The sequence below is a fragment of the Muntiacus reevesi genome, chromosome 4, assembly GCF_963930625.1.
Source record: "Muntiacus reevesi chromosome 4, mMunRee1.1, whole genome shotgun sequence".
NCBI lineage: Eukaryota > Metazoa > Chordata > Mammalia > Artiodactyla > Cervidae > Muntiacus > Muntiacus reevesi.
In genome coordinates, this window is record NC_089252.1 from 122644750 (window position 1) to 122658703 (window position 13954).

The window sequence follows — 13954 nt, forward strand, 5'->3', positions numbered from 1 at the left end:
ATTCTGGACAGTTTTGGCGTAAAGGAAGAGAATATCTGTGGCCAAAAGGTAGCATATTTTCATCACTGAGACTTTCTCCATGAAGACAACTCAAAGTAGAACATCTTCCACTGGTGAGACTAAATCACAGAACATTTTCCAAGAAGAGCTGTCTTGACTTTTGCTCCAGTTTTTAAAGACATCAACCGTGTTGTCAGATGCAGAAAGAATGGCAAAGCTCTAAGTTTTGATAGAAAACCCACCAGTGTCTTCAAACAGAAAATTAAGACACTGAGGTGTCTGCATAGGGTTTTCTTAATACACAAACACTGAGGAAATATCAGGTTACACAGATGTCTCTATCATTATGAGCTTTCAGAAGAAAAGGTCAGTCAAGTAACCATAACAATTATGGAGTACTTTTTCCCCCAATACTACCAGCAACTTCATCTGTTTGACTCCTATCAAATGCCTTCTCTCAAACACACACAAAATTATAGGGCTGCTTTACATTCCACCAATAGGGAAGGAAGCACCACCTTTGGCTATCTATTAAAGAAGGTTGAAGGAAAACTTTTTCAGTCTTGTATTTACTGACCTCACAAAAACATAAATCTTAAAAACAGCTCCGACCATCTTCACTCTAATTTACCAGCTATCCCTGTGTGAACCCAACCAAAATCTGGGGCTCCAAAATCACTGCAGATGGTGACTGCAGCCATGAAATTAAGACACTTGCTCCTTGGAAGGAAAGTTATGACCAACCTAGACAGCATATTAAAAAGCAGAGACATTACTTTACCTACAAAGGTCTGTCTAGTCAAGGCTATGGTTTTTCCAGTGATCATGTACAGATGTGAGAGTTGGACCTTAAAGAAAGCCGAGCGCTGAAGAATTGATGCTTCTGAACTGTGGTGTTGGAGAAGACTCGAGAGTCCCTTGGACTGCAAGGAGATCCAACCAGTCCATCCTAAAGGAAATCAGTCCTGAATATTCATTGGAAGGACTGATGATGAAGCTGAAACTCCAATACTTTGGCCACCTGACGCAAAGAACTGACTCACTAGAAAAGACCCTGATGCTAGGAAAGATTGAAAGCAGGAGGAGAAAGGGACAACAGAGGATGAGATGGCTGGAGGGCATCACTGACTCAATGGACATGGGTTTGAGTAAGCTCCGGGTGTTGGTGATGGACAGGGAGGCCTGGCTTGCTGCAGTCCATGGCGTCACAAAGAGTCCAACACAACTGAGCGACTGAACTGAACTGAACTAAAACCCAACGACGATCTGGTTAGTTACATGTGAGAAGAGAATGTTCTATAAAACATTAACCATCACCAATAGGTTGAACAAGTGTTGCATTTAAAAATTCCAAAGGCAATAAAGCCAAAAAAACATATTACAAAAGACACACACACAAGGATAAAGGGATAAAATAGGATGTAAGTGAAAAAACAGGCAGATTAGTTTTGATGTTTTAAAGGCAGTAGAACATTAAGATGTAGAACTCGTAGAGAAGGCAGCAATGGAAGGATGCATCTGGAGGGTATCTGGAAATAGAATAACATGATAGTGACAATTTCCCTGCTATTGTTGAACAATAGGACATTGAAGAGGACAGACCCTACCTGAAGTATTTTTAACAGGCTTGTTACTTTCTGAAAGCTAAAGTACTTGTTACTTTCTGTACACTTTCTGTGTACTTTCTGGGATATTAAATCCAACTCAGACTAAGTAATCGAGATGGGATGGGAAGAGTGCCGGGAATCAGAAGGTCTAAGTTCTAACCCTGCTACTATGACTGACTAGCCATGGCTATGAACAAGTCAGCTGCTTTTCTTGTGATTTAAGGTCACTGTTCCAGGTTTCCTTCCATCACCAGTTTCCTTCCAATTCTAAGTCTCATGAACAACAGAAGTCTGTTACACATACCAATGTCATTGAAAGATGGTGTGGTGTGGTGGTGTGCATGCTCAGTTGTGTCCGACTCTTTGCAACCCCATGGACTATAGCCCGCCAGGCTCCTCTGTCCATGGGATTTCCCAGGCAAGAATACTGGAGTGGGTTGCTATTTGCTCCTCCAGGGGATCTTCCTGACCCATGGACGGAACCTGCATCTGCATTGACAGGTGGATTCTTTACCACTGAGCCATTAGGGAGGCCGCATTCAAAGATTATATACCACATAATTATATAATACACATACGCTCACACACAAATATTCTCAAGTAAAACTTTATGGCATATTCCCATGAGTCTCTTCCTTCACTATCCATATAAACATTTTATATACAAACACTGAATATGTATCTACATTATGACAGTGAATATATCTTTTTTATGCAAATATGTATAGGCTGAAATAGAAAAACTATTTTTTTCTCAAAAGAGAAATAGGGTGCACTATATAATACATATATATTTTTCTCTTGAAATATTCTTCATTAGTGAGTACATTAAAACAGAAACTTACAAAGTGTGCTAGACAGCATACTATTCTCTATGCTTATCCTGATTGAATGAGTTATGTAAAAGATTAGAACTGAATAATTTGACACTATTTGGTAAACACTTAAATGTGTTAGGCATATCTGTAAATCTTCAAGTGAATAAGGCTTTCCCTTCTCTATGAGATATGGGAAGGGGAAAAGGCTGGTGTCTTTGACAAGGCACTTTTCAAATGGAAATAAAACTGAGATTACCTAATCAGTTACCCTTGTGGGTGGATGGGTATACACCTGCACTGAATCTTAGACTTAGAAAATGACAGAGCCGATCATCTTTATGGGTTTCATGACAGAGCCACAGCAAAATGATTTCCTGAGATCAATATGTGGTTGAAAGAAAGCTGTTTTCAATGGAAACAGGAAGCTAGGAGCCAACCTGTTTCTATGGTAACCAGAGCAGCAGCTACCCAACAGCTGTAGGAAAAGAAAAGGGCAGAAAGTTAAAACCCAAAAAAAACAAACAACTAAAGAAATCCATACTAGAAGACCTTATTAGTGTGATGGTCCCTAGAGGACAATCAAAATGAGTGCAGACATGCTCTTTCCCCTACCCAGGGATTTTTAGCAGTCACTCTGCTTTTTTCCTCTAAACTTCAAAATCTTGGAGCTGGAAAGAAGTTTGAATACTTATCTAGACCAATGTGTCATCCCCATTTTTTTCTTTCAAAATAAAGCCAAAGGAAATCAAGAATTAGAAAGACAAAGTAAATTCTCAAAGGTCACACAGCTAGTTGTGAAGTCAGAATTAGTGCCTAGGACTCATGGGTTCCAACTCAGGCATTTTTCCAGTGCTCTTTCCATATATTCTCTACTTCCACTCCCTTCTCCTCCCAACACCCACACTTTAGTCACCTTCTGTGAAAATATTGACTACACAGTATTAAAATTAATCACCACCCTTCAAACTCTAAGAAAAGCAAAAGGCAGTGCTATCCTGTCATAAAAAAATCTTGACTGTTTTTCCAAAAGAAAAGCCCTTCATACGTCAAAAAGAACTGGATCAAGTTTATATAATCTACTGATGGTTATAGTTTAGATTATCTTGCCATTATATATTTCCTTAGAGTGATCTGTGCTTATACTATACCAGTCCTTTAGTCCTCTTTACTATTTCATTCAGATATATTTTTAAAGGTCGCCATAATAAAAAAAGGGTAAATGATTCAGAATTTGAAAATAAAAATGAGATCTGAAAACTGCATTTACTTTATTTGCAGTAGTTAAAATAAATAGTAATATACATATTTCTAAATGGGAAAGGTTGACCTGCATTTTTTATAAAACTACACATTTCCTCGTTTTCAGTTGCTTTGAAAATAAGCTTCTTGACAGAGAAGAAACATTTCTCTGGCTCTCATTTAGTTTTGTCAATTCAGGTCTACAAATTAGCTCTTGGGAAAATAGAACAGAAAAAAAAAAAACAAACCCATACATAAACCGTCCAACTATTCACCTTTGGCATGATAATGCCCCAGCAACAGATTAGGTCACCTAGTTCGGGGTCAAATACACTACCAAAAATACAGTTCTACTAAAGTTACTTGGTTTTTTAAATTATGTGTTGAATGAGGCACTCTCTAATCTTATCCAATGCTCAGAACATATGAATAAAATTAAATATATTTGTGAACTGTATAATTAGTGGCCTGGAAAAAGTCAAGGGAGACTTAGATGCTTATATAGCAAATGCAAACACACCAGACTCTTAACAGTAGACTCTTTTAAGGGGTCTGAAGTTTGGATTTGCATTGTCATGTGGTTGGCCATAACTTTTAATTGTGAGATTAAAAAGATGGTTAGACAGCATCACCAAATCAAAGGAAATGAAACTGAGCAAACTCTGGAAGATAGTGAAGGACAGAGAAGCCTGGCGAGTTGCAGTCCATGGGGTCACAAAGAGTCAGACATAACTTAGTGACTGAACAAACAACAACAAACTTTTAATTAAAATAGAAGGGATGAAGACACTCGAACACACTGTAAATAATTCAGTTGTTTGCTCTGCAAATAATTCAGTTGTTTGATATAAGTACAGCTTGTCTCATACTCTTCAATAATATTGCAAAGAGAGAGCCTATAAATCATTCTGAAAACAGAAAAATCAAGGCTGAAAAAGCCTAACACTTTCATAATACAATAAAGACTAACAAAAGCATAAAACCGTTGTTTCTTTCTTTTTTTTTTTTGGCCACACCCCACAGCTTCCGGGATCTTAGTTCCCCTATCAGGGACTGAGCCCCAGCTTCTCCTAACCAGTGGACCACCAGAGAATTACCAAGATCATCATTTCTAAATGCAGTAGTTTCTTGCACATCTCAAGCAACATTACCACATGAGTTTTGGTGTTTTTTTTAAGGGAAACATCTTTAGTATCTCTGGAATTTTGCTTGTTGTTGTTATTTTGTTGCACTTTTAATTGAATAGATAATGTTTTAGGAAATATTGTATTATAAATAGAGTGGTGAGCTTACTGAGGGCAAAGTACCATATCTGCTCACACACTCCTGGTATCTTATATAGTTTCTGGTCTACAATGACTGCAGAAACAATATTAATTGACTAAAGAAAATTCTAAAATTTTAATAATTAACAATATTTTACAAACAAGCTTTATTTGGCCATTATTTCTTTTAACTGGAGCAAGGCTCACAAAACAAGAATTAATACATTTTCTTTCTTTAACCTTACTGTATAACTCAAATTGTCCTTACCATATTATAATTTTTAAAAATTAAATGCTATGTCTAAACCTAGAAAATAGTTATTTAGAAGATCATGCCTTTCCTGTTTTATGCTTTGAGGTAGAGGAAAAAATGTCCCATAAAAAGTAAATTACATATATGCAATTCTGAATCCAATTCAAGATATTCCTTTTTTAATTTTAATAGTTTTAAGGAGTATATTTTAGTAATTCTGTGGAAATAAAACCATTTAAATGCTTTTTACTGTTTGTAAATATCATTCAATGCCATCAACAGGATAATCTCTCTTCTTTCCAGATCTCATTTTCTCCACAACAGGTTTCCATGACAACTTATATTTAAATTTTTATAAATTTCTAATATATTTTTAAGGATACAATTCATAAATATAAAATATAAACTTATTTACCAAGTTAACCTGAACAATTTAGACTGCTCAAATATGTATTTACATCATAAATTAAAAGCAACAGAGGAGGGGGAAATGCCAACAAAAACGAAAGGCAAAAATACAACGTTGTAAAATTCAATTACCTAGTTCCTATCACTGTTGTTTCAGTGGGCCACTTTAGACTATACAAGTTAGAAGTAAAACAAATCTACTATATAATCAAGTCACTCTCCTCAATACTGGGAAAGGATAAGGACAATGATGAGACAAGTATAACAAATTGAAAACAGAATTTGCACAGTTAAAATTGTTCATCTCAAGTACATCAATAAAAGATGAACTAATGTAAAATGAAAAAGGGTTTATAAAAGTTAAATACTTCTATTAAGAACGACATCAGTAAGACCACAGCTGAAACAAACCACTTGATAATTGATTTTATGTCTCCTCGAATCATGTCCATGAAAAATATAATTTCATCCAGTGACCTCCCAATGTAATTCTATTTACCAAAGTAGTCAGATAATATTGTCAGTCAATCATCCGAACTATAAGTGTCCATAAAAAATATTAAATCACACGTAAATAGAATGGTGACTTCTGAGTACTCTTTTTTAAGCGACCCCTAATAATTTGAAAAGGAATTTTTCTAAAGACAAGTCCCACAAATGTTAGCCAATCTGGGGAAAAAAAAGGAAAAACATTACATATAAACTGGTCAATAAAAATCAAAAGTTAGAACAGGGTTCATTTTAAGAAAACTGGAATCCCATATTTGCACTCTAATGTTGGGTAGTGCAACCGAAAACCGGGGGAAAAATGTATATGTATGCATACACACACACATATACACACACACAGAGACATGTCATAGATGACCTTTCAAAGTTAGAAGACTAAGGACTGTCCTATGCTGCATTAAATCTCAAGAACAACACTACCTGCAGAGATTTCACAAGCCAGATAGTCAGTTATAATCAGTGGTTGCAGTGGAAATGGCCTGGGGAGGGTGTCATGAGGCCTTCAGCGTCATTTTGGCTTTGCTAATAACTTGCTCCATGACCTTGGCCATCACTTAGCATCTGCAGTCTTCATTTTCCTCATCTGCAAACTACGGGTTCATGAGGTGACCTCAACGAAATTTTCCAGGTCTCTCATTCTCAGCTGATTCTGTTTCTAATGGCTCTTTGACCTTAAATTAATCTCTAATCTATCTGTGTTCTTTTCCTCACCTAAAATGGATGCAGGTCAAGTTCTTAATATTATTACAATAAAATCTTAGTAAGATTTTTAAAAAACTATTTTCAAGTTAATGTGCTACCCTTGGACCATTAATTCATAGAACCAAATTCCATAGCAGTAATAACCTTGAAGCTGTTCCTGTGCAACCTAGCCTACAAAAAGTGCATTTTATTATCATGAATAAAGACAATAAAACATCCTGGTTTTTTATACCACATAAAATAACAAAGTTATATGATGAGTCTGAAAACAAATGCAGATTATCTTTTTAGTCGCCAGTTGGACTATGGCACACAGCTGGAATCCAAAAAACAGAGATAATGGTCATGAGTCTGTGAGTTAATTTAAATAAATAAATAAGTGCACTTTTTTTTTTTCCTGAATGCCAACTCTTGCTGAATTCATAGAATGGTCTTAAAAGGAAGATCTCAGAGTTGAAGTTATTAATTTTATATTCAAATATGAGAATGTGGACATGATAGAATTTATGTGTGCACTTAAATACCAGATCCCATAAAGTAGCAATGCTTTAAATTGTCTCTTTGATAGTCTATATCAACTTGCAAACAAAATACAAGCTCGGACTTCTAAAGTGGTATCAGAAGCACATCTTCTGACATGTTACCAGACAGCTGCACAATGTCTCAGATGCAAAGACTTCTGACACGCAAAGGAAAACAATGATGTGGATGGAGCCAAACTCAAGCTGGGAGAATTCCCATTTTGCACAAGGAGGATCTTTTCTGGGTGTCAGAAGCAAACTAGACACATGCAGTTGCAAAGATTTAACTAAATACAGTACTCCATTCTCACATATAATCAAAAACCATCCACATGCTGCATAATTTGGGGTTATGTATATTTCCTTTATTTCCTTTAAAATTAGAGTAACCATTATTAGTTACTTTTATCATCTCTTCATTGGGATTTTGAAGAATCAATCCAGGGTGTCAAAGACTAAATTTAAACTGTCACTCAAACTAGAAACTGAAAAGCAATATTGAGTATGGGATCAAAATCTATAGAATAAAATAAAGTTGCCTACAATCTAAATTAAGAGGCTCCCACTGAACCAGGGTCACAGAAGTGTCCAATCAGCATTGAACCTGTAAAAGACACAGAGCGCAAGGGGAAAGACAAGGGACTCCAAAATTCACTGTGCAGGTGGGCTATCCCGTCAGCTCACTGGGGCAAGCGGACTCAGCACTGCTCTCCCTCGGATGCAGGCAGGACCAAACGATGTTCAGGAGGTCTCTTTCCAAGATGAACCTGTTCATCTCCCCCGTTTCCCTCTCTACTGTCCTCAGATTAGATTCCTAAGTGGGGCCACTGCTCTGGGTGAGTCAGGAGTGCCAGACCTCACTGGAAAAATCAAACGCTGATGATCGGAAGGCCTGGAGGACCCTCGGAACTCAAGAAAAGGTTGGAATAAAAGAGAAAAAGAAATTCCACAGGAAGCATGGTAGCGATTTCAGAACGAGGTTCCAACAGACTTGCCCAGAGTAGTGGACATTTGCCCTGCTGGTCCCACCTGGGGAAGTAAATCTCGGTTTGAGTTGAGGAGGAGAGGAGGGGGAGGCTGAGGGGATCGGGGCGGGGGGGTAAAAAGGGAACGAGGGAGGGGGACTCTGAGTTTGCCCTGAGCGACAGGCCCCCCACCTCCCGATTAGGGACACCCCGGCTGCTCCCCAAGGCCCTCTGCAGAGAGAGCAGAGGGGTTAGGAGAGGCTGGAGCAGCAGGGAAGGGGGCGCCGCTGGCCTTACCCTGGCGGCTCTGGACGAGTAGGGGTCCTCGAAGAGAGCCCACATGCGGGGCTGCAGCCTCCTCCAGCGGCCAGACTTGCCGTCGGGGCCCCCCAGGCCCGCGGCGTCCTCGATGCCCAGCCTCTTGGCCGCCAGGTCCTCGTCGTCGCCGGGGTCGCCGCCGAGGAGGTCGGGAGCCTCGAAGATGTCGAGCGCCTCCTCGGCGTCGCGGTGCTGCCGGTAGGTCATCCAGCAACAGGGCTCCACGTCGGTCTCGTCGATGCCCCAGAAGGCCAGCTCCTCCTCGAAGAGCGGCCCGCACACGTCGGCCGGGCAGTGCAGCTTCCCGGTGCGGTAGTAGTTGAGCACGTAAGCGAAGACGCCCGGGTGCCGGTCGAAGAAGAACTCGCGGCCGCCGCCGGCGGGGTGGTCGCCGCCGCGGGCGCTGCAGTTGCGCGCGCCGCCCTCCAGGCAGCCGCCGGGCCCGGGGGACCGCGGGGGCGGCCGCGGCGGCGGCGAGCGCGCTGGGGGCGGCGGCGGCAGCGGGTCGCCCTGGGGCTCGGAGGCGGCGAGCAGGGCCAGGCGCGTCCCGGGCAGGGTCTTGAGGGTGCTGCGGTAGGTTTCGTGCCGGGTGCCCCCGACATTGAGGATCACCCTCTCGTTGCTCTCGATCTTGCCCATCTCTGTGCCTCAGACATGACTGGGGGGAGGCGAACACAGCGCCAAGTTAAAGAGCGCGGCTGGCGGAGGCGCGCTGTGTCCCCCGCCCCCACTCCCAGCACCCCAAGATGCAGCGTGGACGGGGAGGCTAGGGGCCACGGGGCCTTCCTGGAGAAGTCCGCCGCCCAGCCCCGTCCCCGCCTCAAGCAGCACTGAGCCTTCCCCGGGTTTCTAGAGAACTGAGACAGCAGACCCCATCTTCCTTGACCTTTCACGACCCCTCTCCCCCAGCCTCACACCTTTCTCCCTCAGCTCTGCCTCCTGCATCTTCTCACCCCTCACCTTCTCTCAAGTTGAACCCGTTTCCAGTCCCTACACCTCCCCGGCTCTCTCCCCAAGCCCCTCATTTTCCCCTCCGAGGTCCTCCCGCGTCTTCCTCTCCCGCCCCATCCTCTCCCCAGCCCGCTCCCTTCCTCGCTCACAGGGAGACCCGCTTCCCCCTGCCCTCTCCGGGAGGCAGTTCCCTCAGGCAAGGAGTTCTCTGAGCCCAGGCAACTTGACAGTGCTGGGCGAGAAACCCCCGGACTGGGCGGCGAGCTCCCCTCCAACGCCTACCCTCGGTGAACTCTGGGCGGCCCGCCGCTCCCAGGCTCCCGGGGACTGCCCTCCGCACGACCTGTTCTCGGTTCACCTCTCCTCTGCCTCCCGGGCCAGGCAAACAGACCGAACGGAGAAGTCGGAGCAAAACCAAACGTCCCTGCTAGTGCCTTTCACCAAGGAGACATCTGCCTAATTTCCTGATCCAGTTTTCTTTTCACATGATTGCTGTGCAAATTATTATTACTTGGGAGAGGAAACGACTCACTAGAATCCATTTTGGAGAGTAGAAGTGATCCACGCATCCCACCCCATCCCCCGTTCGCAAGAGAAACAAACGCCTCTCGGGAGGAGAGTCGGGGGCTGCTTCCCAGGAGGGGCGAGTGGGGCGGCTCCCCGAGGGAAAGCCGCTGGAGGCACGCCCCCTGCACCACCGAGTTGGCAGTCCTGGTGACGGTGTCCCCGTTTCCGACCTCCCGGCCACCTCTCCCCGGGGCTTCGGCTCTCCAGTCCTGGAGCGGATCGGAGCTGGGATGCCTGCCTCGCGGGCTCTGCACGTCCTTCCCTGCAAACCCGCCCCTCGCCCTCCCGCCCCTAGTTACCTTAAGGAGATCGAGAGGAAAGTGCTGCTGCTCCGGCGTCCGAGCGGACGAGGGGCTCGGGGCAGCCCGACTGAGTCCCGACGCCCAGCCCAGCCGCCCCGCGCCTGAGAAACTACTTGTTGGCGTCTTCCGGGTGCAGGTGGTTGGGCCGCTGCCCCGGGGGCCGGGCTCGCGGAGACAGCGCCCGCCGGCCGCGCGCCGCGCCGCCCGCCCTCATTCCGCGAGCGGCGGGCGCGCCCCGCGCCGACCTCGGCGCCCAGAGGCAGCATCGCGCGGGGCTGGGCGGACCGTGGAGCGCGGGGCGAGCCCCGCCGGCGCGCCGCGACCCCGCCGGCAGCGGCCGCCGCGCCGCCCACCCGAGTCCGGGGGGCTCATCCGCCCGCAGGCGAGCCCGCCCTCCCGCCGGCGCGGACCGCAGGTCTCCTTCCGCCCCCCAGGCGGCCGCGGCCGCAGCCGCCCCTCCGCGCCGCTCGCCGCCGGCCTCTGCGCCCGAGCCCGGCGCGCGCAGAGCGGCGGGTGGGCGGCGGGTGGGTCTGGGGAAGCGCGGCTGTGCCAACCAGGTTCAGCTCGTTTCCTTCAGGGAGCCTCTGTCCCCGCCCTCTCTGGAGCGGCTGTCCGCCTTGTTTACACCCCACTCTCCACACCCTTTCTCTTCCCGCTACCCCACCCCTCCCAACAAGTGAGAGCGAAAATCTGAGCCCAAGCGCGGTTTTCTGGTTTGGTTTGGTTTTTCTTAATGGCAGCCGGAGGGAGCGAGCTCTACTTACAGGTGACAAGTGAGTCCGGTCTCCGGCGTCTTATCCATGGCTGTGGCTTGCTCTTTTCAGTCAGATGTAGGTCTCCAGTCACCACATCATGGTTATATAAAACAAAACAAGTTTTAAAAGTTTATACCAGGAGCATAAGGCTCTAGCAAGTGAAAAGTCAGGTTTATCAGAAGCTTAAAAAGACGAACTACAGATATCCAAATACCAAAGCAGTGATCTCACTAGCCGGTTTCTCCCTTTATAAAAATTTTATTGGGCCCTGTATTAGTTTGCTAGGGCTGTCAATAATAGAGTACCACGAACTGGGTTTTTTAAACAGCAGATTTATTATCCCCCAGTTCTGGAAGCTCAAAGCTCCAAATGAAGGTGGTGTCAGGGTTGGTTTCTTCTGAGGGCTATGAGGCATGGACCTCTTCCAAGCCTTTCTCCTCGGTTTATAGATGGCTGTCTTGGCCCTTTGTCTCATTTTCGTTTATGCACGCCTGTCTCTGTGAACAGATTTCTCCTTTGAACACTAATCATACTGGATTAGGGCCCACCTTCATGATTTCATTTTAACTTAATCACGTCTGTAAAGACTCTAACCACAAAGAAAGGGACTCTCTGAGGTACCGGAGGCTAGGAGCCCCACATCTCTTTTGGGGGGCAGTGGTGATGGGGGGGGTTGAGGGGGAGCCTGAGACACAATTCAACCCATATTAGACCTCACCACTAGATAGAGGGTGCGTTTCTGTGACCGTGTGTATATTTCTAGAAAGAAAAGGTTGGAAGAGAGAGACCACAGTCCATGGAGATAGTTTGATAGGATTGACGTTGAAGTCCATGGAGTAGGTGAAACACCAGGTTGTATGTAGGAGAAAGTGCCTGAACAACAGATACTAACATAGACACTATGGAAAGAGCAAGAGTTGTGAGTTACTGATGGAAACGTTTTAGCAGTATACAGTACTACAAGATAGGCAATTAACTATAAACAACTCACTAAAGAAAATTCCTACCTGTTAAGACTGTAAATACCTAAACAAAGTGAAGAGAGATCTTTGGAAGGGCACTGATGTCTAGGAAACTAATGCAAGAAAATATGGTAAGTATACATTTGTAAGAAATTTACTAGCAGTATGACAGTAAATGTGTAATAATAACCTACCTAGCCTTGTCAAAGTATAAATTTGTTTTCCTAACATGTAAAGAAAGGTAACACTTAAATACTGAGGTAATGATTCTAGTTTTACAAAGGCATGGAGACATATCTTAAAATAACAGTAATAGTATATTCCGTTGTCAGAAGTTTACAAAGAAAAATTGTATTCAAATTCTAACATGCATTCTCATTACTGTCTAGATAGTTCCTTATATAACTTTAGTGTAAATTCAATAGGGAGAAAAAGGTATATGGTTTGCTTTAAAATAAATTAGCAATAGTAAGTATACTAGCAGCAGCATTTATAATAATAGCATTTACTGAGAGCTTACTATGTGCAAAATGCTTTACATAAATTACTCCTGTTGATTTAAATAGAGGAAATATTTATACTAAATTACAAGACTTCCAGAAAGATAACTCATACAGATGGCAGGAATCAATAATGAAAGCCTTCAGCTTGGTTATGTTAAGGCTGTATTATAAAGGCTCTATATAGAAATGAAAAGAAAGGAGGAAAATGATGCAGAGGACTCATGGGGAAAAGGAAAAGACAAAGACCTAATGAATCAAGTTCAGTCTGAGATTATATAAGCTACTCTGGAAATAATCACATTGGCAAAAGGATCATCTTTTAGAAGAATTCAGATTTTCTTGTGATTCATGAAAGAATAGCTGTGAAAACAAGATTTTGGATAAATCTGAAAACAAGAATATGGGAAGATAAAAGGATAAGATGCCCTTATCAATGGAGAACTGATAAATGAAACAATGAATGAGAAATGGTCTCATTTTTTTTTCCTCTTGGTAAATATAAGAAAGGAAAATCCTAGAACAAATGTCCAGGCTTCATATATAAGACAGGAGAAAATAGAACCCTGCACTCCCTCACCCCCTCCCGCCCCCACCACCAGCTAACTCCACTGATCCTGCTGTAAAAGACCCATAGAAGTGGGAGATGGAAGACGGGAAGCAAATCTCTGAAAGATAGCAATGGAAAACCTAGGGGGAAAAACAGTTGTGATTTCCTGTGTTGGTTTGTGTGGAAAAAGAATTCAAAGTGTGGACATTACTTCTTGCAGAGAAGCCACTGAAATGCTCCTTCCTTTGTACCCTTAAGTCAGCATCACAGCAGGCTTCAGAAACTGAGCAGTGCATCCCCACTGGACATGTGGATCTCATGAAGCCACACTGTGGCTGTCGGATGGCATACTTGTCATATTTTAACATTTGAACAAATTAACTCTTTTAAAATCCAATATGAGGATTATTTAAATATTATTAACCTTAAGGAAGGAACATGTTCATAAGCAAGATTTCTCTGCAGTAGTCTTAATAAATGGCTGCGTTTTCCCATCCCTTCCTTTAGGTATGCCCTTTTGTAATGTGATTTTGCATCTTCTCCCACTAAGTCTGTTTCTCCAGTCCTTGAATCTATACTGACTTTGCATCTTGCTTTAGCCAACAGAAAAAGTGGAAGTGATTCTGTACCAATTCAACACCTTGGCTTCAAAAGGTCTTGCATGCTTCTGCTCTCTCTCTTTCTTGGAATCTTACCCTAGAGCTATGACAACAAGTCTTAGCTGACCTGCTTGATGGAAAGAGACATATATTGCAGTGTCC

At 43.7% G+C, this 13954-nt stretch overlaps 1 protein-coding gene across 8 annotated transcripts in view; it reads right to left on the reverse strand.

Moving 5' to 3' along the window:
• Window positions 1-10684, reverse strand: part of KCNC2 (potassium voltage-gated channel subfamily C member 2) — a 292917-nt gene extending 282233 nt beyond the window's left edge. For all 8 annotated transcript variants that reach the window (XM_065934102.1, XM_065934099.1, XM_065934098.1 and 5 more), the window contains exons 1-2: window positions 10424-10684; window positions 8586-9264 (exon numbers count right to left, since the gene is read on the reverse strand). In XM_065934102.1, the coding sequence (XP_065790174.1) occupies window positions 8586-9245 (660 nt within the window). In that variant the 5' untranslated portion in view covers window positions 9246-9264; window positions 10424-10684. The remainder of the gene's footprint in view (window positions 1-8585; window positions 9265-10423) is intronic.
• Window positions 10685-13954: the final 3270 nt, after the last annotated feature.